Raw genomic sequence first — 25,689 nt, forward strand, 5'->3', positions numbered from 1 at the left:
GTCTGTGTTCAAAAACCCAGACCCATGATCCCTTCAGCAGTTCTAAGACATATCCTTTGCTATCTTTGCAGTTCTAGCAGTTTGAAATGCAGGGAACTGTAGACTGCATTGTCTCTGAGTCTTGCAGCCGAAGAGCAACACTGTATCATAGGTCCGCAAAGAACCCAACATGTGACCTTGGATAAATCTCTCTTTCTCTCTGCAGGAACAGATCCGTGATTGTATGACTAATCACTCTCTTCCCACCACTGTGGGAAATTATTTGTCAAGCGTGGCTCTTGGGGCTTTCATGAAATAGTGTGTCACCAGGACATCTTCAATCTCTTAGAGAAGTACAGGCATCAGATCAATATGGGTCCTTAGAGGACTTTTATTTTGCTTATGAGGGACCTAAAGCTTCAAACTGTGCAAGGCTTGGCCTAAACCCATTCAAATCCAGGAACAGGGTCCCAGATGACTTAGCTTCCAATTCAGTGACCTTTCTAAATTCTACCTCCGGCTTCTGAGTTACACTGTTAATATTCTTAAACCAACTCATCAGCCTTTCTCAGTAGATTCTAATTTATTCATTGGGATGTAGTCACTCAGCAAAAGTGGTTGGTCAGTGTCTTTTTTTCTTTCAGAGACACTTTCTCCAGTTGAGAGTACTAATTGCTGAAAACACATCCACAATTCCAGGCATTTTTAGGAAAATGCCTTGCTCAAAGTCATCAGGCAGATGAGGAACAGCGCCAGCCCTAGAACCGAGGAACTCCAGAGAGACACCAGGAAGATAATGGATTGTGACAGGCTGACCAGACAGAGCTTCTGGCTTCCCTGAATCCAGATGGACACCCCACACTGTCAAATTGATTGATTGAAGCCCCAAATGCTAAGAAGTCATGAAACCCCAGCACATAGGTACAGCTGCATGATTGTCTCTGGGCGGCTATAGGTCAGAACACAACCTTCACCCTTGCGAGAACAGAAAGGAGTTGCCACCAGCAGAAGCAAGGAAAAACAGGACCCTAATGAGCTAGCTTTGTGACCACTGGGATGTAAGCAAAGAAAATGGAGGAGAGAAGTTGCATGTGTTTTTCACTGGGTTTTTGGCTGTCTCTTAAACAAGTCTGACCTTAGGTATAAGTTTGCCCTTTGCTAGTCCCAATTTCCCTGGATATAAAATACATATTTGGCAACTGCTCTGAAACTTATTAAAGTTGCAGCAGTAAACTATGGGAGGCCAGAGAATTCCAGACAAAAGTTATTGCATCAGTAACTCAGAAACTAATTCCTAAAACTCTTGACACATTTATCCAGAGGACCAGTGCCAATATGGAAGTGGAAATCATTGTCCAGGGCCACTGTGTACCTGGAATTAAAATCCATCATCCCTCAGAATAGAGCTACAGTTTTGGCAGAATATGAATACCCATGCCTTTCACCACCATCTTCCCTCAAAAGATAGAGCCCTTTATTTTTCCGAACAAAAAAAATCTATTCTTTTTTTCCCTTAAGAATCTTTCATTTATATTTTCTTTCCAAATATTCCTTTCTTTGACAGTCCCACATTTAAACTGAAAGACCTCCTTTTCCTTATTCAATTGCACCGGTTTTATTTTGGATTGAAATCCTGCTGGGTACAGTAACAGCGAACAAACTTTACAGCAGCAATAATCCCTGCTACAGCTGTCTATTGTGAAGGAATATAATACATTTTTATTAAACAGCTGAGGAATTGGCTCCAGTGATCTGGATTAACTACAGAAGGGCAGAGGTAGGGAATAAAACTACTCCCTTCGTTCAAGAGACACCCACGATATAGCCAAGCGTCATGCCAGGCACCAGGCGCCAGGCACCAGGCACACGAAACAGGAGCACCCTGTTGAAATTTGTTGACTGCCTTTAGCTGTGCCTTCATCTGCGAAAGCAGAGATTTGCTGAGCTATGGTGTAAGCAAAAGCAGAAATGTAACCCGTGATTCACTGCAGAAGGATTGGCACTGTGCCACAGTTTTAGATATGCAAGTACACTGACTCAAATTCTAAGAATTTGCCCCAAGATAGCATTTTGATAATTCTGTGAAGTTAGCTTCATTCAATATCATTGCAATAGAGGAAAAAAGCAGGAACAAGGCAGAAATCCTTTACATTTAAGCACTGAAATGACCATTTCCTCTTTACCTAAGACCTCATGCTGCCCCACAGAGCAGCATACTCACCATGCTCTCATTTATGTCAGTTACAGCGGGAAGGTATCCCCAGTCCAGGGCTGAAGGGTCATCTCTGAACAGCAGCATTCCAATTCAAGTCCCAGCTAAGTGGCATCCCATCCAGCTTCCTGCTAATGCACGTCCTGGGAGGCAGCAGCTGACGGCTCAAGTCCCCGCCACCCATGTGAGAAATCCAGATGGAGTCCCAGAATCCTGGCTTCAGCATGGCCCAGCCCCAGCTGTTGCAGTCATTTGGGGAGTAAACTAACAGATGGAACATCTCCCTTTATCTAATGTTTTTCAAATAAAACGAAAATACTTTTTTCAAAAACGAAAGAAAATAGGAAGGGAAGAGTAATGGATACCAGTAAAGAGAAAATCCAAAAATGAGTAAAAACCAGAAAACTAGGTTTCTCTTTCTTATCATTTGCATTGTCATCCTTAAGTGCAGCCTAGAAATGAGAAAATGTGGAATAATGTGACGATTTTATGGGTGTTATCTATAACTCAAAATCTACCAACGTACTTGTACTTTAACTCTTCGAATTATGTGTTTTTAGTATATGTTGTATATGCAAAATGTTGTATGTCCATTGCTCACCAAGATAATTGATTTTTAAGAAAATAAAACATGAACTAACTCAAGTAATTTCCATTCTCCACACATATATATGCACGCACATCTGAATCAATGTTGGAAAATAAATCTGATGTTCCAACCAATGTCAGGAGGCTATTCTAATAGGTTAATAACATGAGCAAGGTATAAAAATGTTCATTTAGCTTATTCTCGGGTCTTCGACTGTGTCAGTATCCCTGAGTGTATAGATGGACACAGAGCAAACTATTTGACCTGCTTCTATCATCTTTTGTTTGCCCCTTTTTGCCAAGTCCATGTCAATCTTAGGTACCTTCTACCCCAAAATACATGCTTCAGTGCACTTTAATTTTGTTGAAGTAAATAAATAGCTCTTGCTAGTTTCCCTTAAGTAACTCTATAGCAAAGCTGAGTGTCCTGAAACTTCAGTATCAGGTAAAACTCCAAAACCAGGCATTCTTTCCAGAAGTCATTAGAAATGGAGTGATAAAGGTTTTTGAAGACTTTTCCCTGATTCCATTTCCAAGTTTTCTTAGGTATTTATATTCTTATCCTATAAGACTAGCTACTGAAATAATTCAAAGACCTGCAGTTGCCTGACAAAGAATATGGCAAAGGAGATATCCATGGCCAGAGTGGGTTTGAGAACTGACTGTCTGAGTTTGTGGAGAGGAAGAAGCGGTGTCTGGGTGTTAGTCCAAATCACAGGGCTCAGGCCCCTCAGGGTGCCACTTCTTGGTGCGCAGGAAGAAGTGAACCCTGAAGGCAGCGCAGGACAGGACCCTTTCTGAGTGTAGGCCTGCTTCTCACCACTGTTTCTCTCTGCTTCCCACCAGCTGGACCGTGCTGCAGGGAAGAGTCGGGCGCCCAGAGCACCCATTCCGAGTGGCCCTGGAATACATCTCCAGCGGGAACCGAAGCCTGTCTGCAGTGGACTTCTTCGCCCTGAAGAATTGCAGTGAAGGTATCCGAACCGGGCTCCCCCTGCACTCCCTCCCTGGTCTCTTGTTGTGTTACACAACCATTGTGAGTAGGATATGGGCACACTTGTCTAGACCAGCCCACAGTGCTCAGGGGATAATTCAAAATATTACCAAGTGCTGCACAGCCCAAACAATCAGGTTCCAAACACCCCACATCAAACTGTGGCTACTTAACAATACAACTTTATCAAAGTATATCTGCTTAATAAAACTTGGTCAAATAGGAGGTGGGTCTTTGTTAGAAAACACATTAGCTTAACTTTCCTAGCTGTCAAATGCTTTTAACTATTTTTAAGAATATTTTACTATGGAAAATTTCAAGTGCATAAAAGCAAATACAACGATAGAGTGGACCCCTGCATGCCCTTCCTGCAATTTTGGTAATTGTCAATATTTTGCCATTTTGGTTTCAGTTGTTTCTCTACTTACTCCTCAACCTCCTCCCAATTTGACGGTAATGATCAGTATTTTACTTTCTTCCCCTTAGGTAAAAACCACAGCTAAGTACTTTTATTGACTTAAGTTATTATTAAGGGACAGCATAGGAAATAGTTCTATGTAAATTTTTTATCATATTTTGTAAGATCCTTTAGGGCACAGTTCATTGTATCGTTGAACTTGTTTTGCATAAGTCCCACATTATAACTTTATTTCAGTTATTATTGCCACATGAAGGTATATCTTTCCCGAACAACAATTTGTTGATTTTTTTCCTCTTTGCAATTGTTTCCAGAAACCTCTGAACTGAATGCACTACTCCATCATAATAATTATATCTGTGAAGCTTTTTCATGGACTTTTCCCCTCCGCCCATGTATAAATGTTCTTATCTTGTATTTTTGTTTTCAATGCCGTGTATTGTATGTGTCTTCCATTATATATTGCCAAGTCCAATTGCTATGTAGGATGAAGTAGATCTCAATAGAGAAATAAAGTTGGGGCACGTGTCTGCAGCAGCTAAGATGTAACACTTTCGGTACTTCCTGGAATGCCCACATCCCGTATCCAAGTGCCTGACTCACACCCTGACTCTACTTCCCACTACAACTTCCTACTAATGTACATCCTGGAGGACAGTAGGTGAGCACTAGTACGTGGGTCCTGACCATCCATGTGGGGGACCTAGATTAAGTTCCATAGTATTGTCTCTAGCCTGGCCCTTCCCTGGCCATTGTAGGTGTTTGGTGAATGAACAAGAAGACAGAAAATTTCTCTGCAATCTCAAGTAAAATCAACAAATGATATTTTTTAAGATATAAGAGGTCGGTCTTTCCTTGATTCTTTAGAAGGCCCAGGATGATAACTATAAGCATTCTTTGTTGTTTGTTAGTGGAGAATGTGGAGGAGATGGGTTTGAGTGATGCAAAACTTGGGAAGAAACCTGTTTCATTGCTGCAATCCTCCTGCTGTGCCTGTCTCAGCTCACTGGTTCATTAGAAAGCGCACTCTCAACCTGGGCCACGAAACCAGTGGTCTGAGATACCTCAGAATGAAGTAGAGACAGGAAGGAAGGCCAGGGCACTCCCAGACCAACATTTTCCATTCAGGTTTTCCATGCACATCCATGAACGCCCATGGAACACCCAATCATCTGTTGCTTCTAGAAACCTGCACCTGAACCCTGTACCCTTTGAAGGTGGAGTAGGACAGTCACTGCCTGTGGCAGGACGCTCCCATGAGCACCCAGCCCCTGTGCTGCTGTGACTTTTCATGCATTGCTGGCCTTGCAAGAACCTTCCCATAGTGTGTGCTGTTGATGTTCTTGCTGTTTTCATCAAACCGGCCTTCTGTGTGGGGGAAAGGAAAAATCACCTTAATGTGATAGATTGAATGTCAGTTCAAGTTGGAAATGTGGTTAGCCTGGGGCATGAGGCAATGAACAAGAAGCATGTGGTTTGGGAGCAAGCCAGGAGCTTGTGCAAGTGTTTCTGCACTCATGAACTTGGGGATTTGTAAATGCCTCTGGCTAACATCAGTCCTCACAGATGTCAGGGGTCTACATACTATCCAAGAGTCCATCTACTGAGGGGTAACCAGTTAGCAGAGGGAGACTTCAGTTCCAGAATTGGCTTCTCTTAAGAGGTCAACATCAGGAAAAGCAATAAGAAGCCACAAAATACCAGACAACTAACCTAGATCAACATTCCAACAGAAGCTTCTCATCCTACAAAAATTCTTGGCACATGCAAGTCAAAGATCTAACCAGTTACACAGATGCTGCCTCCCTTGCCAGGAAGTTCCCTATCTCACCTACTGCCATTGTGGCTTATGTTGTATTGGCAGTGTATCTGTTGCAGTTTAATGGATCAGTTTCTTGCTTCCTTCTCTACCTTGGATAAAACCAGTATAGTTTACCTCTAACTTCTCTCTAATGATCTAGGAAATTTCTGTCATCCAGATACCTTCTTATAAGAGTGAGAAGACAAGTCTCCCATGGAGTTCCTAGGGAAGGTGGCCTGAGAAGATGCTCCTGGCCTGGTCAGCTTCGTTCAGAGGAAGGAATCCTAGAACAGATGGTCACCATGGGAAAGCAGATATCCTCCACATGCCTTCTCTTGCTTAGACCACCTACAGTCACCAAAAGATATGGAGGAATTAGTGGAATATGTCAGAAAGATATCAGAGAATAAGTTTACTTTAGAATTTTCTTAAAATTTCTATGCATTCCTCTTTGTAAACCTGCTTTCTATTGGCTGTAACCTGTTGGCTGAAACCTGCACCTGAACCCTGTACCCTTTGAAGGTGGAGTAGGACAATCACTGCCTGTGGCAGGACACTCCCATGAGCACCCAGCCCCTGTGCTGCTGTGACTTTTCATGCATTGCTGGCCTTGCAAGAACCTTCCCATAGTGTGTGCTGTTGATGTTCTTGCTGTTTTCATCAAACCGACCTTACGTGTGGGGGAAAGGAAAAATCGCCTTAATGTGATAAAGAAGGCTGGGTATCTGATAAAGAATTATAGTTTATTTGCCTTTCACTTTTGAAGGCTAAAATGGCCAAAGTCAGGTGACCCTGTTGATTTGGCCTCTGGAGAACACCTCAGCAGATGGCATTACCCAAGCAGAAACAAATGAGACAGGGAGTCGGAAACTAAGGAGGAACCAGGCTTTCTCTTTTGTAACAATTCTTTTTCAAGAACAAACTCATCCCAGAAGACCAGCATCAATTCTTCCCAGGGATGGCACTTCTAAATGCCTAATTATCTCCCTCTCAGCCCCAGCTTTTAAATGTTTCACCACCTCTTGACACCACCATATTAGGCACATGACCCTTTGGGGGACATAATCACATAGAGACCATAACACCCTCCCATGGCAGAACAAATTCAGGTAATGTTGGTTGACATAGGAAAGTTGCAAAAAGGAAAAGTATCTTGAAACTGCATTTACATATTTAAAGGGAAGGAGTTAGTTTGGGTTTTGTTGTTGTTTTTGTTGTAGGTATACTCAAGATCTATTTTATGTAAGCAAAACCTATGTTTTGGGGGATTGTTGTTTGATTAGGCTATGAGGGAGAAGAAATAACGGGCAGAGAGTGGTATCTTCGAATGGTGAACTTGATCGCTGGTGACATGCTGGCTAATGTTATGGATAGGTCTTCGGGATGCCTGGTCTATTTTGTGAGCGTAACTTGGTCCTCCATGAGGAGGCACATGTAGAACATAAGGAGAAACAAATTTGGAGAGCCCTTCATCTCTTCCTTGACCCACGTGAAGAGAGGCGGCACTTAGTTCCTCTGGGGAAGCCTCCTGCAGAGGAAATAGCGTCTGTGTATGTCATCAGGACAGAAGTCATCCCTTTCCCTTTTCAGATCCTTGCACCTGTCGTAGTGGTACTCAGTAGATGCTTGCTTCGTGTGGGCTCCTAGCCAAGTCAAAGCCAATGTCATTGAAGCACTGACTGTGTGAATGGCAGGTGTCCATTCAGTCATGTGTGCTGCCTTAGGCAGGCTCTTCAACTCTGCGAGTACACAGACTTCCAAATTCAATCAAGTTCATCAGTTACTGCAGGATAGAGCCGAAATCTGTCCCTAGTTGAGCTGTCTATGTACTCTACTACCTTTGTGGAGTATACAGAAACTGAGGTTTATTTATTACTGAAAACCTTAGTAACATCCTTAACCATTCTTACTCCTCAAATCCCTTCTCCAAGGCCCAGAACCTCTAACCGTAGACTCACTGCTGCCTTGTATCCTGCCTGTTGCTGTTTTTTGAATTGACACTTTTGAAAATTTCCACAGCCATTTGCCCAATTCTTCTAATATTCATATGTGCAGGCTCAGACTTTAGCAACAGCCAACTGGTCTCCCTCATCCTGTACACACTGACAAATTTCCCCATATGCACTTTCCTTGTGGCTTTTCCTTGAAATGTCATTTTTATGGTTCCTCACATCATCAAACAATGAACTATGGGGCTTAGTGAATCCACCTCACTCCATTGCTACTACAGAAATTCTGCTGGGAAGACTTGGCTCTGTGTGTCTAAATTTAGCAGCTGTTTTGTAATCAGTTCCCAATTAGTCATCCTGAGGCCCTGACTTCAGGTTTGGGTCCTTGTTCTATATTTCTCTTGTTTCTCCAGGGAGCAGTTAGCACAGTGCTAAACACATAGGAAATACCACATAAATACTTGCTGACTGATTGGTTAATCAATCAATTGATAAATGCTGCCCCTGCCTTTATAGCTTTGGGCTATTACCCTACTCCTTCCAAAAGAAAGTCGCTATGAGTAGAAATTGCTTTGGAATAGGTTTTCCCCGAAAAGCCACTGAAAGAGCAGTTTGTACCTCAGCACAGACAGGAAGTATGCCAGCCACAGACAAGCACGTACCCAGGCTCCTTGGGAATGCATAGCCCATTCACAAAAACTTTTTTCAGTAGACAACTCAGAACCATAGCATCACATGGGGTGCTCATCAAGACCCCTCAGGTTCAGGCAGAAAGAGCAAGACTGGCTACTTTCGAAAGATTTGAAAAGATCCATGTGCCTGTGAGCAGATCACAAAAATACACATCACCACAACCCTTTGCAGTGCTTCCAAGGGTCAGACCTTGTCTAAGTGTGGTCCATACATTGACTCAATCTTGTTAGCATATAATCATCACCACTCTGGTTGTACAGCTGGGGAAATCAAAGCATGGAGACCAGAGTGATTTTTCACGGTTGATATCAGGATCCCTGGTCTCAACTATCACACATTTTGTGCTTCTCATGGAAGGACAGGAACCCCAGAAGGCATCTTATCTATCTCCTTTGTCATGTGGGAACAAAACGAATAAAGCCTCACACATTTTTTTCCTTGAAATATGGCATATTAAATTTCTGACCAAGCCCATGTGCTTTCTGCTTTCTCCCATGGCTGTCAAGTCGTCAGTTTCCTAACAGATTCAAATATTTCTCTGACCCTGAACAAACTGGTGACAGCTGAGATGGACCACTGCCCATTGGCCAGCATAAAGACAGGTGCTGTGAATGCCACCTGCATTACCCCAAACACAACTGTAGTTTCCCTAGCCTTTCGTGAACCTTCAAGAACCACATCTAAAGTTTGCCAGGCCAGACCCACTTTCAGTTCCTCTCCCCTCACAAAGCAATGTTGCTCCCTAACTAAGATGCTTTCACATATATTACCTCTGACCATTCATCAGAAGGGCTGTCATAACCCTCACCTTGCCCATAAGGAGCTCTCTCCCTAGCTCAAAAGTGGGGGAGGAATCCAGAGTGTCTAATGCAGTGCACTACCAGGGATGCTCATGTGTATGTGCCCAAAGTGTTGGAAATGCACTCAAAGACCTTCTCAGGGGTGAAAAGGGGCGTATTTAGAGACTGTATACATTATCCAAAGTCTTTTATAACCATCAATTTTATAAAATTATATTGGTACCAGGAGACTTCCAAAAGTACATGAAAATGGAATTATTAAAATCTGTGTATTTTTTTCATGATATGAATTTTCCATAAACTTCTGAAGACCCCATGTGGAACTGCCCTAAGGAAGTGAGGACAGGGACGCCAGAACAACCCACTTGCTCCACAGTCCTTGATGTTCTGTCATGACAGGTCTTCACCAGATACAGATGCAGAACAAGCCATTGACAGCCACAGGCTGGTTCTCAACTCGTCTGTTCACTCCAGAATTTTGATCCTATGATTCTTCATTAACTCCATCTTCTTTAGAAGATTCAAACTAAGGCTTGGCAAATGCTGTACCCCAGTTTGGGTCCCGGTGGCCCAGCTTTCCATCCAGCTCCCTGCTTGTGGCCTGGGAAAGCAGTCAAGGATGACCCAAAGCCTTGGGACCCTGCACCCACATGGGAGACCCAAAAGAAGCTCCTGGCTCCTGGTTTCAGATTGGTTAAGCTCCAGCCATTGCAGCCACTTGGGGAGTGAATCATTGGACAGAAGATCTTCCTCTCTGTCTCTCTTCCTCTCTCTATATCTGACTTTCCAATGAAAATAAATAAATCTTAAAAAAAAATTCAGACCAAGCACAAGGCTTTTCTGCTATGGATTTCAGCCATTTTCACAAGGCAAATTCTTGTACTAATTTTGAGATGCTGGGTATGAAGCTAGTGTGAATGCTTCCAACCAAAAAAAAAAAAAGGGGGTTGCCATCTCTCATACTCCACTGATGACATGATGGGCGGTAGAGAGGTTGAGAGAGGACGAGAAGTGAGAGACGCTAAACAGAATCTCATCTTTGGCCAGCCATGTGGAACCAATCATTATCTAGAGTAGGCTCCAAATCCAGCTGGGTAAAATGAGGGATTACTTCATGGGCTCTTGGCAGCAGCCAGACCCAAGCTGGCATTTTCTGTTCCAACAACAAGCAGTGCCCCAGCAGGACCCCCACTCTGTGCCTATAAATGGAGGTTACAGTGGCACTCTGTTTGGAGGATGCCAGTAGAAAACTCTCTTTAGGTGGCAGACCCATGTATCCTCCCTCCCATGTATCTACCCTTTCATTTAGCAGGCACTTGCCAAGCAGACATTAAGCTGAGTATGTCCTAACACTGCTGTGAAATTATTTCATTTTAGGGCTGGGTTTTGGCATGGTGGCTTCAGGATCTCAACTCTGTACATAAACTGCTCCCCAAAGGGCATTCCTAACTGTGTTCAGTTTGCATCAGAGATATAGAGATGCCTTCCTCCAAACCAGTTCCAATGTCTGTTTCTCCAAAATAAAACAACAACAACAAAAATAGAAGAAAAAGAAGGAGCACTAAGCTGCTCAAGAAGACAATTATCAGGAAGGTTTCAATTCTCTTCCCTCCCCTCACTTTCCACAGAGGTCAATTCTTTGAATCAGACAGGACATATGAGGCTTTCTCCAGAATTGGCTGCTTTTAGCTGAAGATAGGAATAGCTCTTTATCAGTGGTGGTCCTGGATTTGACCTGCTTGTGAGGGTCACCAAGAAGGTAGCCATTAGAGAGGCACCGTGAACTGTCAATGGTGTCAGGGCTACCTCACCTCTCTGGCTGTACCTTACCTATTAAGCCTTTTAAACCTGTGGCTGCCCGCTCACTTTCTCATGGAGAAACCCCCTTCACGGAAGCAGATGCACCCCTGGGATATGTTCTGCAAAACTGTGTGGAGTGAATTATTCACCCCACGCCAAGTGGGTAATGAGAGCCACGCACCCCTACCATGAGCAGCCCAGTCCCTTTAAGAGACATTGCTTGGAGGTGAAGGCTGAGATGAAATGGCAGTCACAACCCAAGTCACTCATGCTTGTGCTTCTGCCCAGGGCAAAGATGGCAAGCTCTGTTCTCCAGACAGTCTTCTTCTCAACTCCAAGTTTTTCTGTCCTTGATTTATCTGTGGAATGAACCTTCTAGAAGATGACCATCAAGTCCCTGAGATCTGCTCTCTTCCTCCAAACACCTCCCCAGCTCTAGAGTCTTTTCCATTTGTATTTTCTGCAGTGTACTGGCTCTCAAAGTCCCTTGCTTCATAAAAATTTCAGCTCAACTACTGTTTTCCCTGAGAAGTCTCACTTCAGAATTAGACTTCCATAGAAGCCTATTTTATGGCACTCTCCTTCTCTATAGTTACTTATGAATTACTCAATAGATACTCAATTCCTAGAATCAAAAACTGTCTTTTCTTTAACCTGTATATCCCGATTAACAGTGAAGAATGTGTTTTTCATGTTAAGAACTCAAAATAGGCTGGCTTATTCCAAAGTAGTAAAGAAATCATGGATGAGTGTGGAATTCCAACTCCAACGCTTAGCATCTCTTTTTATAATTATTTTTAATTTGAAGAAGTTTCCTAAATGTATGAGTTTTGTTTTCTCATTAGTAAATAGTCCAATGATATATAATTAGTAAATAGATTACTGATACATACTTAAAAGGATTTTTTAGAAATTAAAAGAAATATTGTGTGCAGAGCCTCTAGCTAAATTATGTGTGTGTGTGTGTGTGTGTGTGTGTGTGTGTGTGCGTGCGTCGCTTAACTAGCTGAATCTCCTCCTTGGAACTGGAGGTGAATAATTCTGTACTACCATCCCAGGATATAGTCACAGAATCACAACTGCCTTTCACTTTTAGTCTGTACTTAGTATAAGCAGTGGAGTGTAGGAAGAGGTCATTTCCTTCCCAACACTGACTCCGATTGTCCAAATCTGCTGTCTGACAGAGACTGTTCTCCCCCAGCCCCCCACCCCTCAATCTATACTTTCCCTACCAATGAAATCATTTTCTAACTTAGGGACTGGATGTGTAGAGTTCTTGATTCTGCAAAGGGGTGACACCATGTGACCCTGTGGGTGTGGTTACATGGCAGAATGAGCCCCAGTTTCCACTGACGTGCTGAGCACTCCTCCGCCTTCCAGGCAGACTGAAATTCAAGACAGCTAGAGCTGGGCAGTACAACCAGGAAGTTCTTTGCCTGGAAACTTATTCAGAATGGCTAAGTCACCATCGTTAATAAAGCCAATTAAAAATACCCTTCCAAGTACTTAACAGCAATCATGACTGTTTGGGCAACTCTTTTAAATATTTGGCCATTGGAATTCTCCTGGAAATGAGGGCAGACACACAGGGTTTTCAAATAAAAATAAATAAGGAATGAGTGTGCTGAGGTCATTGTACTCCCAGAAGAAAATTACTTTCAAATTACAACTACATAAAAGAAATAATTGAAAAGATTAATCACACTAAAATAATAGGCCTATTTTACAAGTAATTTGGTGCAATATTCAGTCATTGACATCAATGTCTAGTAGTAAAATAGTAATGAATTTCATTCTCTGACTAATGTATTTATTTTATTAATGGTACTAAATGGTGTTGTTAGCACTTATAAATATTTCATAACTTTTAATTCATTAAAATGTTCACAGAATTTCCAAAATTATTTATTAGTTTTAAATCATCCTTAGTATTCAATACGCAATTGCCGCTCTGCCTGGCTAATTAGAAAAATTATTGTTTGGAGTAATGGGAGCCTCTTTGAATGTGGAGGATTAAGCCCCAGTTATTAATGAGACCAGTGCTACAACTGGTGATGAAGACAATGCTTGGGGAGTTGTTTCTCCTTACTTAGGTCACTTAAGTTCCTCTAGAACCATTCCTTATTGTCTGTGACTGTAAGGCAAACAGGAAGGACCCAGATGAATTCCAGAGGTGATCAAGGAAATGTCAGTTTAGACATTGGTTCCAATCTACCACCTCTCCTGCACTCTGTCTCTCTGAACCAATGGAACGCACAATTCAAGCCTTCCAACCCTACCTCCTTTCTTTGTTTCTCTGATAGAAAAGGTCATGAGTGAAATGTCCAACAACAGCCTAAGAGAGGCAACAGAAAGAAAAGCAGGGAGCACAGCCACATGGACAGTAGATAAGAACATGTATTTGAAACCTAACTAGGTCATTTGGGTGTTGTGTATCCACTGTACCAGGCAGACTAGGTGATTTGTGTATGGGATAAGAATAGTTATAATTACTGCAGTTCTATGTAAGCATTAAATATATACTCCCTATACATACAGTTCTTGGAGCCTAGTAAAAAATCAAACTGAATTAGTTCTATCCCTGTTTCCGAAGAGCTTATTATGGTACTACTGGCCCAGTGGTGCTGGGCTCTCTATTTAGTGTATGTGAATCATCCAGAGGAAGTGGGCCAAATGAATTAGGACAGCACAGGGATCTGGTTGATTCAGTTCTCATTACCTTACTCAGTAGGTCTGAGAGTCAGCTGGCTATATTGTTTCTGGAGATTTGTCTATGGGGAACAATAGCTAAAGCCATTTGCTAAAGACATTGTGGGGAGCTTGGAAGGGATCAACAGGAGATCACACTTGGATGCTTATACCTGCAAGATATATAGTGGTATTTAAAGTATTCAGACCCAAAGCATCAGTATGGTACATCTTTCCAGAGCTTCTGTTTCACCAAAATAATGTGACACAGGTAATTTTTATATTAAAACTAGCATAGCTGTGCATTGGGTTCAAACTGCACACAAACGTTAGAAAAAATGTGAGCTTTAAGGGACTTGCTTGTAGCAATGCCTTAGACTCTGGGTTGTGGCTTCTTCTTTATCTTCATTTAGCCCATTGAAGAGGACACTGATGAAATGTCATTCTAAGGGGCACAGGGACATGAGACAAGGTTGTGGCAAGCATACCTGGACCACCAGCTAGAGAACTGGGTGAGAGGGAAAAGTGTCTTCTTGAGAAAATTATAGTGAACAAACAATGAGTGTCATCCTAGATGACACCAAAGATGAGCAGTGGGACCCAAGTTCCTAAGGCAGCAGGAAAGAGATCAGTTCCTAAAACTGGCGTATTAGCTCAGAGCCAGACCCGTGAAGCATTTGAAATCTCCTGCGCATTGGTCTAGAGTCTCTTAAATTTACCCGAAGATAGAATTGATCTTGTTGCTGGCTTGATAGATTGGTTGGTTGGCTGGTTGGATGATGAGTTGACATAGGCTGGAGAGGGTAGTCTAAATCTTTATCTGATGTTATGGAGGTATATTACTTCCTTTCTGTCCAAACTCCTAGACATTTCTCCTCATATATGTACTAATGGAAAATCTACATTAAAGTCCCCCAGTGTGGAGGATTGTGCATGGAGGGACAGAGCCTTTGGCTAGCTGACAGACATAGCCTGGAATCTTAGAGTGAATTGCTGGGTTTTGAGAATTTTTCTCCTTTAATTCATAATTATTTTAAAGCTTTGGCCTTCTCTGTTTTTAAGTTTTGCTGAGAGTGTAGTTTTTGTGAAACTTCATTTTGTCCTTGTTGCAATTTGTTTTGGGAGGAAACACCAAGAGATAGTATCTGGGTAGCTGCCCAGAAAGTCCCTCAATGCACAGTGTGCCTACAGAGCACACAATCTTTGAAATGCCTCCTTCCCCTTGGATCTAGCATTCTGGACTTCTGTGATCAGCATCTGGGTGGATGTAAAGCCTTTTGGCTTTTGCCATTTCTGTGTCTTCATTTAGCTCTTATTCATCATTTGTGTCTGTGAAATGATTAACAAACATGGACTAATTGTTCCTCATTAATCATTCTTGCAACTGATACAATGCAGTCTTACCATTTCCTTCAAGAGCACACTGTAACAGCCTTTCTGGATTCCAAATCCCATGCATGGGAGTTGAGGGGCCATTAAGACAGCTCCCTCACAGTGAGAGTGGGCTAAAGGTGGGTACTGGTTTGATGAGAATACAAACCCACCCACCCACTCAGATGCCTTTTCTGTTGTAATTAGAAGTAAGGACAAGCCTGATAGCTGGTCAACAGCAGCTGAGAGGCAATAAGCTTTCATTAGAAGTTTCTTCCTAGAAATTCACATGGACACAATTCCATTGTCTTCAGAGCCCTGGAGAGTTGAACATCACAACTTTCTTTTGTTTTTGTAAGATGATCATCTCAATCATTTGTGAAATGTAACTGAAATGAAAGCTTTGGCTCTACACCATGGCTGTAATAAGCTCCCCAATGCTCTAGGGACAGGTAGCCTAAATCCAGAGCCAGGAAGGCAGTCGGTCTGCCTTCCCTTAGAGATTGCAGTGAGTTTATGGCTCAGGAACGTACAAGCTGCTATGGGTAGGAACAACAGCATCACTGTCCTAGGTTGTGGAATTAGCTACGTGAACCCCATTGTCACTTCAGCTATCAGCAAAACCTGCTGCATTCTTGCTGCAGAAGCAATCCTGAAGCTCTGTATATGTGGACAAGTTAACTGTAATGGTCAGATTGGGCTACACTTAGGACCCAGCTCTAAGGTATGCACAAATAACATTGTTGACAGTTTTATACTTACACTATGTATAGATTCTTTCATCTCCTTCCTCCCCTTTCCCCTTCTCCTGTGTTTCCTTTCCCTTTATGTGCCTATCCCACCCTTATTAGGAGAGCACAGTGCTCATGCACGTGCACACACACACAGAGTATTAGTTTTTCAGTGTTATTATCAAATAATTGAGGTAGGCCATCTTACAAAGAAAAGTAGATTGTTCAGTTCACAGTTAAGGGCACAGAACTAGGCTCAGCTCAGTTCCAGTGGTGGCCTTCTTGTTGGCAGAGTCCAATGGTTGCCAATGGCATTCTGTGGCCAGAGAGAGAAAATGAACATGTCTATGTGTGTCTGATCCCTGTCCCTCTTCTTACACATCACAAGGGCTTCACCCTAATGGCCTTATCTTAATGTAACCGTTCTAAAGGCCCTACCTGTAAGCATCGTAGTCAGGCATGGGTATTGTGGATCTAGAAGATTAAGCCACTACTTGGAATATCCAAGTCCCATTCAGAGTGTAAGTTCAATTCCTGCTTCTTGCACTTCTGATCCAGCTTTCTGTTTGGGATAGAGGGGAAGTACAGATAATAGCCCAAGCATTTACTATCCTGCCACCCACACCAGAGCCCTAATAGAGTTTCAGGTCTCCTAGTTTCATCCTGATTAAGTTTTTCGCACTCTTAATATCATCAACATAAGACTTTGGGAGTCAAATGCCTGCATGAGTTCCTGGGGGTTAAACATATTCAAACCACAGCAGTAAAACAGTTGGACACCGTGATCCCAAAGAGGGCCTGAGGGGCAAGGCCACAGCTTCTATTTGGAGAGTGAATCTTACTTAAGTCCAAGATCTTTCCTGGTATTGTCCATTTGGCAAAGGCATGGAAAAAGATAAATAAGAGGGGTCAAGAAATTAAATTGGAGAGCACTAATATGGGAACTAAGATTGCATTCACCACAAGGGAAAAAACCCAAAACTGGAAAGGATGTTCTTGAGAAAACGTTCTGTTTTCAGGTCAGCAGAGCACAAAGTCTAAACCCACAGTGAAAGCAGGGGATTTTTCTCCTGGCCTTTCCCCTAGATTTAGTAAAGTTATGTTGAACATTCTAGTTTATCTTCCTTGTACTCCCAGAGTTGTGTCTGGGCTGTCATCAGGGTTTAAAGGGTTTAAATGTCACCCTTCAGGCCAAAGTGATGATGACAATAGTGAACCACAGGATTCCCTAGGAAAACACCAACTCTCAGAAATAAGGAGGGAGAGAAAAACCATAAGGACAAACCACTCCCCACCTGGTTCTCCATTTATGCCAGACTTGCAGGTCCTGGTTAAGCAAAGTAGAATTTCCGTAAGTGCCATGTGTCCAAGTATAGAAGCTGGGCTCTCCATTGCCCCACCACCTCAAAATGGGATCTCCCAACACATGCCCATACTTCCAAAACCAAGGCAACAGACTTTTTCAAAGAACCTGAACTCTTTGGCATTAAAAAGAAAAAGCATTTGTATTTCCACATTAATATCTACTACAACTTTAACCTAGGTCCCACTGGTATATTAGGTGCCACTATCTCTCATCATCGGGTATTGCCTTTCAGAGGTATTAAAGTAAAATACAAAGGAAGCAATGGAACCACCATTTGATAAGGTTTGTGTCAGATGGTGAAGTTCTCTTGCTGCATTCCTACCGCAGCCTTTGCCTCCCACACACAGATCGTCCCATCGGCACGATGGGGGGTAGCAAAGTTTGAGTCAGCTCAAGGAAGACTTTTTATTACCCAAGTGTGTCATCCAAGTTCCACAGCCTGTGTGGGTTTTGCTCCTGTCATTTTTTTCTCTCCTGCCAAATGTTGAGACTTTCACTTCATCTCTGTATCCCTGACACTTGACTCAAATCATGGCACACAATAGAGACCCTGCAGGTTTCCCTAGAGTGTTGGATGAATGAATAAGTGAGTCAGAAGGGCATGGAGGCTTCTGTGATTTGACACAGCAGGTTAAGTTGCTGCTTGAGATTCCTGCATCCTGTACTGGAGTGCCTGGGATCAACCCATTTGGGAGACCTGCTTAGAATTCCTGGATCCTGACTTCGGCCTGATCCAACCCTAGCAGCATGTGTGTGTGTGTGTGTGTGTGTGAGAGAGAGAGAGAGAAAGAAAGAGACTATTTCAGATAATTCCTGGCATCCATTTAATCCTATATGCATTATACTTTGTAATTGTAGGCAAAGACAAGTCAGTATCTTAAGCTTAAATGCTAGATTCTCTACTGTCAATATAGCAACAACAATAATTGCAAGAATAAGTCCTCCTGTAAATACCATCTAGAACTCCTTCATAGCAGGTCAGGGTGGGAGTGGGGGACAGAACTAAGTAAGCAATAATAAACACACCTCTGTGTGTTGTTGTCACAGAACGGAATGCAAACATGCTTTATTCTCTGTATTTCATCACTTCTCTTGCTCTCTCTGGCTTCAGCTGAAAAGCACAAGATTCATGCAATTTAGTATGTGGAATTGAAGCATCTGGATTAAACCCAAAACAAATGAGGGTTCTACGACTGCCAAATCTCCAAGTCATGACTTTTTACCTTTTATTCCATTGTTTGTTCAGCCTCTACCTGCTGCCTCTCAACAGGGAGTAGCTTTAAAGTCCCTAGATATCTGTTTCCCACTACACTGGAGCTGGATCCCTGATCCTCACCACACTGCCAGATCCAGGAATAGACTAGATGATCAATCCACAGTCCATAATTGAGATAACAGGATACATGGCATCCTGGTCAAGTTTTAAGTGAATAGTAAGCATATTGGAATCTTCTATGTGAGCGCAAACAAAGGCCAGCCCAAACTCAGCTCAGGGAAAGGGTGTGTCTATCACCCTGAACAGTTTTCATTTCTTTGTTGTGAAAACATTCAATATCCGCTCTTCTAGCTTTCTGTAAATGCACTTGCACATTGCATTATTGTCAGCTCTAACAATAACTCACAACACTGCAAAGGAGCACCTGAGCTTATTCTTCCTAAGTAATAGATATGCTAATCATCCTGATTTGACCATTTTGTAATGTATACGTGTGCTGAAACATTCTACCCCATAAATATGTTCAATTATTATATGTCAATGAAATTTAAAGAAAGAGGGAAGTGGAAATGAAGGCGAGAGCAATGGTAGGCACAACATGTAATAGAAGAGAATCAGCCAATTGGGAAGGTTGTAAACAGGATATAGAGGATGTACATTTTTTTCTTTTTGTGTATTTCTTTTTTATGTTGTTTTAGAGGATGTTAACATAGTTGTTCAGACTGGGATGGATCAAGGGTTAGGGAAAAGTGGGTGTAATATCATTTCCAAATTTTCTAATTCTCCTTCCTGTTTTGGGGCAGTGGGGCGAGAAGCCATAGTCAGCCTCCCAACCACCCCAGTATCCAGGGTTGGGGAATGGCCATCTAGTATCAACCCCAGATGCCAATGTGGTGCACACACCAAGGGTTCTTCCCAGGTATTTTTGATAGCTCTGAAAAGTTGTCCAACGTGCTGATTCAAGAATGAGGGAACACTTTCAAAGCCCATTGGCTGACATAGTTGATCTTAGAGTCTCCATTTGCCCAGATATTTGCTTCATCATTTGGCTGGGGTAGTTGTCCAGTTTGTTCTGTCCTCCTTCATCTGGGATGGTACAAATGCCCTCCCTCTGCAGGCTTCAATGACGATGCAAAACTTATATTCTGCAGCCAAAAGTAAAAACAAAAACAAACCAAAAAAAGTAGCTGGAGGGAGGACCTTCCATTTCCATCTGTGGCAAGCAACTCAATCTGACACTTGGAAACATTCTTCCCATTTGGATGGATGATCACAGTTAAGAATTTCCCACTGTTCTATTCTCCATTCTATTCCTTGGGTGTAAGATAACATGGGAAAGCTTCAGTGTTCTTCTGGTGATGGAAGAGCCAACGCAGTCACAGACCAACATGGTAGTCCTGTTCATTCTAACCCCATTTGTTCATCAAGGACCTTTACAAAGTTCATTGAAACCTCCCTGTACCCCTATCAGCACGCATGAGTACTTCTTACTGCAAAACCATTTAAGCTGCTCACTGGACACTAAGTGGCCTCAACTCATCGGCTGTTCATGACTTCTCAAAGAAAGTGACTTGATTATTTTAGTATTATTGTTTTATATAAATCTATGCATGGGGCTGTCTACAGACTCTTGATTCATCCAACATACGTGAGAACGTGTCCCTCCCTGCCCATTTACGTAATAAACTTCCTGAGAATATCATTCTGCAGTGACAAAGGTTCTGGAACCACACCTGCAGCGCTTACCCGGTGCAGCCCCTCTGAGCACTGTCATCGTAAATGAAAACCTTATGTTCTCAATCTTAGAATGATGGGAATACATTCAGCAAGACTACCTATGTAGCATTGTTGATATGGCTAAATTTTTTAAAAGCTGATTCTTCTCCTTCTTTCCCTGAGAGTTTGATATTTCCTTCCCCTCCTCCCAACCTTTTACTTTTTTCTTTTAATCAAAGGGAGTTCTACCAATTTTTATCAGTGGTACAATGTCAGATGAGCTGGATGATTGGAAGATGAGTGAATGAATGTGAATGCATAGCATAAGATGGCTATTTCTTGACTTTTGTTTTATCCATGTTGAATCCTTGCTTCACATTTGGTGCCCACCAGAGTGACTCTGCCCACCTTGGGAGGCCTCCTGACCACTGCCCTGAGTCCTGCAATCCTTCAGCTATTTTGTTAAGGGAGAACATAGCAAGAAGCCATGAGCTGGGCTTCTGTTTCCTGACACTGCAATCCAGGGTACATGTAAGAGATGGCTCTTCCCCTGAAACAAATGTGTCCATCTCTGTCAGAGATTCCCTTTCAGTGCAGGTGTACAAGGAACTTCCATCTTCTCTAAGCAGTGACATGAAGCCCAGGCTGGCCTAGCCTGATTAACTGGTCCTTCCCTAGCCTCACCTCTGACCTACGTTCTAGAAAAATCACCATGACAACTCCCATTATTCCATGTCTCTTTCCAGAAAGAACAAGGGAACAACAAAAGTCAAGCTTTCTTAGCCATGTTGAAGATAATCATGACCCGAGTTGAGCATTTCCTGGTCTGAAAATGCCAGACTCGATTCCGGCATAGAGTTTAGGGGGCTGTTTTAGACACATGTTTCTGAATATCCTCCACTGAATTACCCTCTAGTCCTGAAGGACTGATTCAGTAATATAAATAATATTTCTGCATTTATTCTGAATCTCTGTGTATTAATGAAAGACTTTGAGGGTGGGTGACATTTTTAAAGGCTAATATTTATCTCAAGGAGACCATTGGACAGTTTTATAATCTCACTCCCAAAATGGGTGGAAGAGGGAGAACTCGTATGGGAGGGGGCGTGCCACTTCATGACAGCATCACCCCAGCTAAGGCATTATATTTGCCCAACGCTTTCCGCAGATTGCAATCTCAACTCCTCAATACATTTCTTAATAACTTTTCTGAGGAGACAACTGATTCTGAACTGTTGACTGAAATTTTACCAGCTTTCCAAGAATTCTGCTTTTCAGAGGCAGAAATGATGAATTAAAGAGTTATTTGTTTGGATTTTAAAAATGTGTCCATCACTGAGACCCCTGTGCTTGTGTACAGAGATTAAAAGACACAGTTCCCTGAGAAAAATAGACTGAGTCACCTTGTAAGTAGGCCAAGCCAACCACACTCCAGACAAGCATGCAATCTGGCCCTTTGAGTCCAGAGGTGGCACTGGTTCAGCAAGCTTATTCAGCTAGAGACACATCTCAGGAGAAGAGACAGTCTCATGAGGGTGCAGGAGATGAGGCCACAGGATTTCCACCTGCAGTGGAAATTTTAAGTCCAGACCTCTTTGGGACTGTGTGTCAATAAGCTCAGAGATGTAGCATTTCCTGGAAGAAGACATGCCTCCCATGCCCTAGCTATGCTGTCATCCAAGAGAGAGCATAACAGTGTTGGATGAAGGCCCATTGGGAAAACGGAGCCAAGGTGGAACCCTAGGAAGAGCCATTGCCAAGACCGCCTGGCTGACCGTCTGCCTCTGCCAAAGGATATCCTGAGGCCCAGATTCCAAGGGAAGACTTCCAGAGAGCTGTTTGTAGGAGGAAATTGAGTGGAGCATGACCCGTGGAAGAGTCAGAATATAGAGCCAAGCAAGGCAAGGTACAGGTGCTGACAAAAGCATTCAGAGAAGCATCTGCCCCTTCTTCCACACAAAATGGGAAGAATAGGTGGAAATACTGGGCAGGGAGTTATCTATTGCAGCAACCCATGTAAATGGTGGTCAGTAGAAGAGTAATTACACATGCGCCCACACTTTGTTCAATGCGATAACTTTTGTTTACTTCTGTTGAGGGTTTGTGGTTGTGGATTATTTTTTCTTAATCTGGCTGTTTGTTGACACTGTGCTGGTGTTGATATAAAAGTGGAGACAATTAAACTGTATTACCTGTCAGTCCAGTAAGACTAACATGTAAGGAGATGGTCACAACACAATGAAGGAAGCGTGGGTAAAGCTGGGTCCTAGAGTTGTGGAGACGTGGAGGACGGAGTGACTGCTGGAAGGAGGTTACTACAGCCAAAATACAGAAAGCAAGTTGCAGATGCATAGAAGAAGGCAGAAATTTCACCTGTCTCCTGAACCCCTTCCCCCTCCTCAGCCCACTTGATTTGTTCTGACTATGCGCAGCCCCTGATGGGATCGTCTTTCCATATCGTGTCATGCATTATACACTGTCTTTCTCTCATGTACTGTCATCTCCTAGCTTGCAAGGACCATGTTTTATTCATGTTGGCCTCTTTAGCACCTGCAATATGGGTGTTGAATATTTTGTGTCCGATTGTGTATTGCTAATAAGTGCTTGTTGGAAGGAAGGAAGGGAAGAGGGAGGGAAGGAAAGCACAAAGGAAGCCACGCCGCCGGGCCCAGGAATGAGCTTCTTAAACTTCCAGCTCTTATTTCCATATTCCATAGCTTCCTGTCTCTCTCTTGGCATTCCCTTCTTTTGCATACTTGTACTAGCTCCTTCTCCAATAATTCCCCTCCCCTTCTCTTCTCTCAGTTCTCTGCCCACCCCCACCACCTACCAGTCCATGCTGGAGTCCTCGTTCCCTCCCCATCCACCCTTTCTCAAGGCATGTCTTCCTTTCTTCATTCCTCCCATTTCCTGCCCTCTTCCCCGTTCCTATCTTATCTACCAGCTCTTTGGGTCTTCTCTCCATCTTTCTTCCCCCTGGTTTCCATTCCCTTTTGCCAGTCAGAGGTCTGAGATGGCTTATGAGGAACAGTGAAGTGTAGGAAAGGACAGGTCAAAGATCATTTATTTCAAAGGCAGCCAATCTGCTTAGGTCTTAGGTCACTGCTGAGCAAAAAAGAACCCGAGTCCAGTGCCATCCCAGCAGCAGGGGGATGGCACGTCATATGAGGGAGCTTGGGCCAGCCAGCACTGAGAGATCTGCAGCCCGTGCCCCAATGAACAAGAGCCTGAATAGTGATTTCCTTAGGGATCTGTTGTCATAGCCTCTTCACTGCTTAGCAGAAAGGCACCAGGAAGATTCTGTGACTAATCCAAGGTCACACACACACAGCAAGTCATAGCTGAGTCAAAACCAAAACCAGGTCCCTTGATTGCGCAAGTGTTTCCCGCACTAGAATACACAGCCTCCAGCTTCGGTGACCCATCTCCTGCATGCCAGGACTGACTAGGCTAACACAGGGAGCTATTCTTCCTGCTGAGAAATGCATCCAGTTACAGGGAGGAAGGTGACAGCTGTTTAATAGCAGCTCCGTGGGATGGTTCTGGACTTAGAATGTAGAGCCTTGTTTCTTGCCAGAGTATCAGAGGAGCCGAGGGGAAACAGAATGTAATTACCCAATGACTGTTTTTCCTGGATCCAAAACAAATTCTCCCACTCTGGTGAATAATGCCAAAGGGTCTTTAACAATTGGTTTATGCCCCATCTGAAAGCTGTCACTGCTCTTAAGAGCATGGGGACATGTTTTGCCAATCAGGGGTATCGATTTGAGACTGCCTTGGAGGTGTACCCACAGCTTCACGGCTTCCTGAGAGCCCCTGAGAGAGTGTCTCCAACAGGGAGGATGGGGGCTGGGAACGGGCAGCATGGCCTTGGGAGCCGTGCTAGTGTGCCTCTCCCACTGAGGTCCCTGGCAGCCTGTTTGATCGCAGACTCCTGTAACTGGGGGTAAGGGATGGGAAGGGATTTAGAGAAACACCATATTCTTAAAAAAAAAAAAAGAATCCAGAAAAACACAGCAACCCCACCACTCATACTCAAAGAAAAGTCACAGACAAGCATCAGTGACAAGACATATAAATTCAGCCTAATTAATTAATCTCATCAACCTAGAAATAACTTCTCCCCCTCTCAACATCAGTTGGCTTTTATTTTGGACACCATCATGGCACTTAGGGCTTGCCACGATTCCTAGTTATTTGTGCTTCTGTCACTGCTGCCCTAAGCTTGCAGCTCTTTGAGGATAATAGTCAATGGAATCATCTCTCCTTCCACAACGCCAGATGCCTAGTATTCACACACACACACACACACACACACACACACACACACACACACAAGATGTCCAATAAACCAAACCTCAGTGTGAAGCAGTTGGCAAACGTGCTCACCACGTGGCATTGAGGCAGCGAGCCATTACTCAGTGTCAGCCTCCCTGCAGGCATCCTGTCCTCCAGAGGCCATGAGCTTATGCAGACGCTATGCCAAGGCAGGAGCACATTGGACCTCACAGTGGTACATGACCCAAAAAAGAAACAAAGCAGAGACAGCTAAGCCATACTCATGGTGGTAAACAGAGGAAATGGGCAGAACGGTAGCCCAAAAAGCCTTGAGTTACATCTTGTAAATCTGCTAGGGGCATTTGTGGTCTGGATGCTCTGGGTACAAACAGGAAGTGCTATGCAGTACTCCTTCCTCACGGAGAAGGGGGAACACTGGGAGAAAGACCGCCAAGTCTGAGATCCATCAAAGGGCCATTCCATTACATAGACTTAGCGTCCAATGAGAGGTGGAAAGGAGGGAAGACCACCAGGCCAGGCCTTCTGCTCCTTAGCTTGGCAGCCAGAGAAAACTAGATGGGGAAGCTGCCACTTCTGGCAGGTAGGAAGCACGGGTGAGCTGGCTGAAGCACACCATTGATGAGGTGTTGAGAGCCCTCAGGACCCGCAAGTATGGAAGCACAGCTAGAGCGTGTGATGATGCACCATCACTCCCGGGTTGGACAGCCCGTACATTAGAGCCAGCTTGTATTCCGTGGGAGACTTTGACATTCTGGGAGTCTCCGGCTCTCCCTGTGTTATCCTGATGAAGAACCACAAGTCAGCCTGGTCACAGGAAAGCACTCACGTGAATGATCAGGCTTTCTGGGGGAGTTCACAGAGCTCCTAACTGGGAAGGCAGGAAGCTCTCATCTGGGGAAACCACAAAGCCCAGCAGTGTGGCTTCAGTGGAGCCTGCTGAGGTGGGGGAGGGGAGGCCAGAGATGCAAGGTGAACCAGGCCAGCCTCTGTAACACCCTCTTCAAGGGTAGGGCATTGGCCTTGGTCTACAGATGTCTTCACAATCAGGGAACATGCCAGTCCGGTTGG

The 25,689-nt window shown here is 43.5% G+C and overlaps 1 protein-coding gene across 1 annotated transcript in view; it reads left to right on the plus strand.

Annotated features, from left to right (window-relative positions):
- Positions 1-25,689, plus strand: part of ALK (ALK receptor tyrosine kinase) — an 878,396-nt gene that overhangs the window by 707,877 nt on the left and 144,830 nt on the right. The window contains exon 6 of the mRNA XM_058667362.1: positions 3,626-3,753. Within this exon, the coding sequence (XP_058523345.1) occupies positions 3,626-3,753 (128 nt within the window). The remainder of the gene's footprint in view (positions 1-3,625; positions 3,754-25,689) is intronic.

The sequence above is a fragment of the Ochotona princeps genome, chromosome 8 (genome assembly GCF_030435755.1).
Source record: "Ochotona princeps isolate mOchPri1 chromosome 8, mOchPri1.hap1, whole genome shotgun sequence".
Classification (NCBI taxonomy): domain Eukaryota; kingdom Metazoa; phylum Chordata; class Mammalia; order Lagomorpha; family Ochotonidae; genus Ochotona; species Ochotona princeps.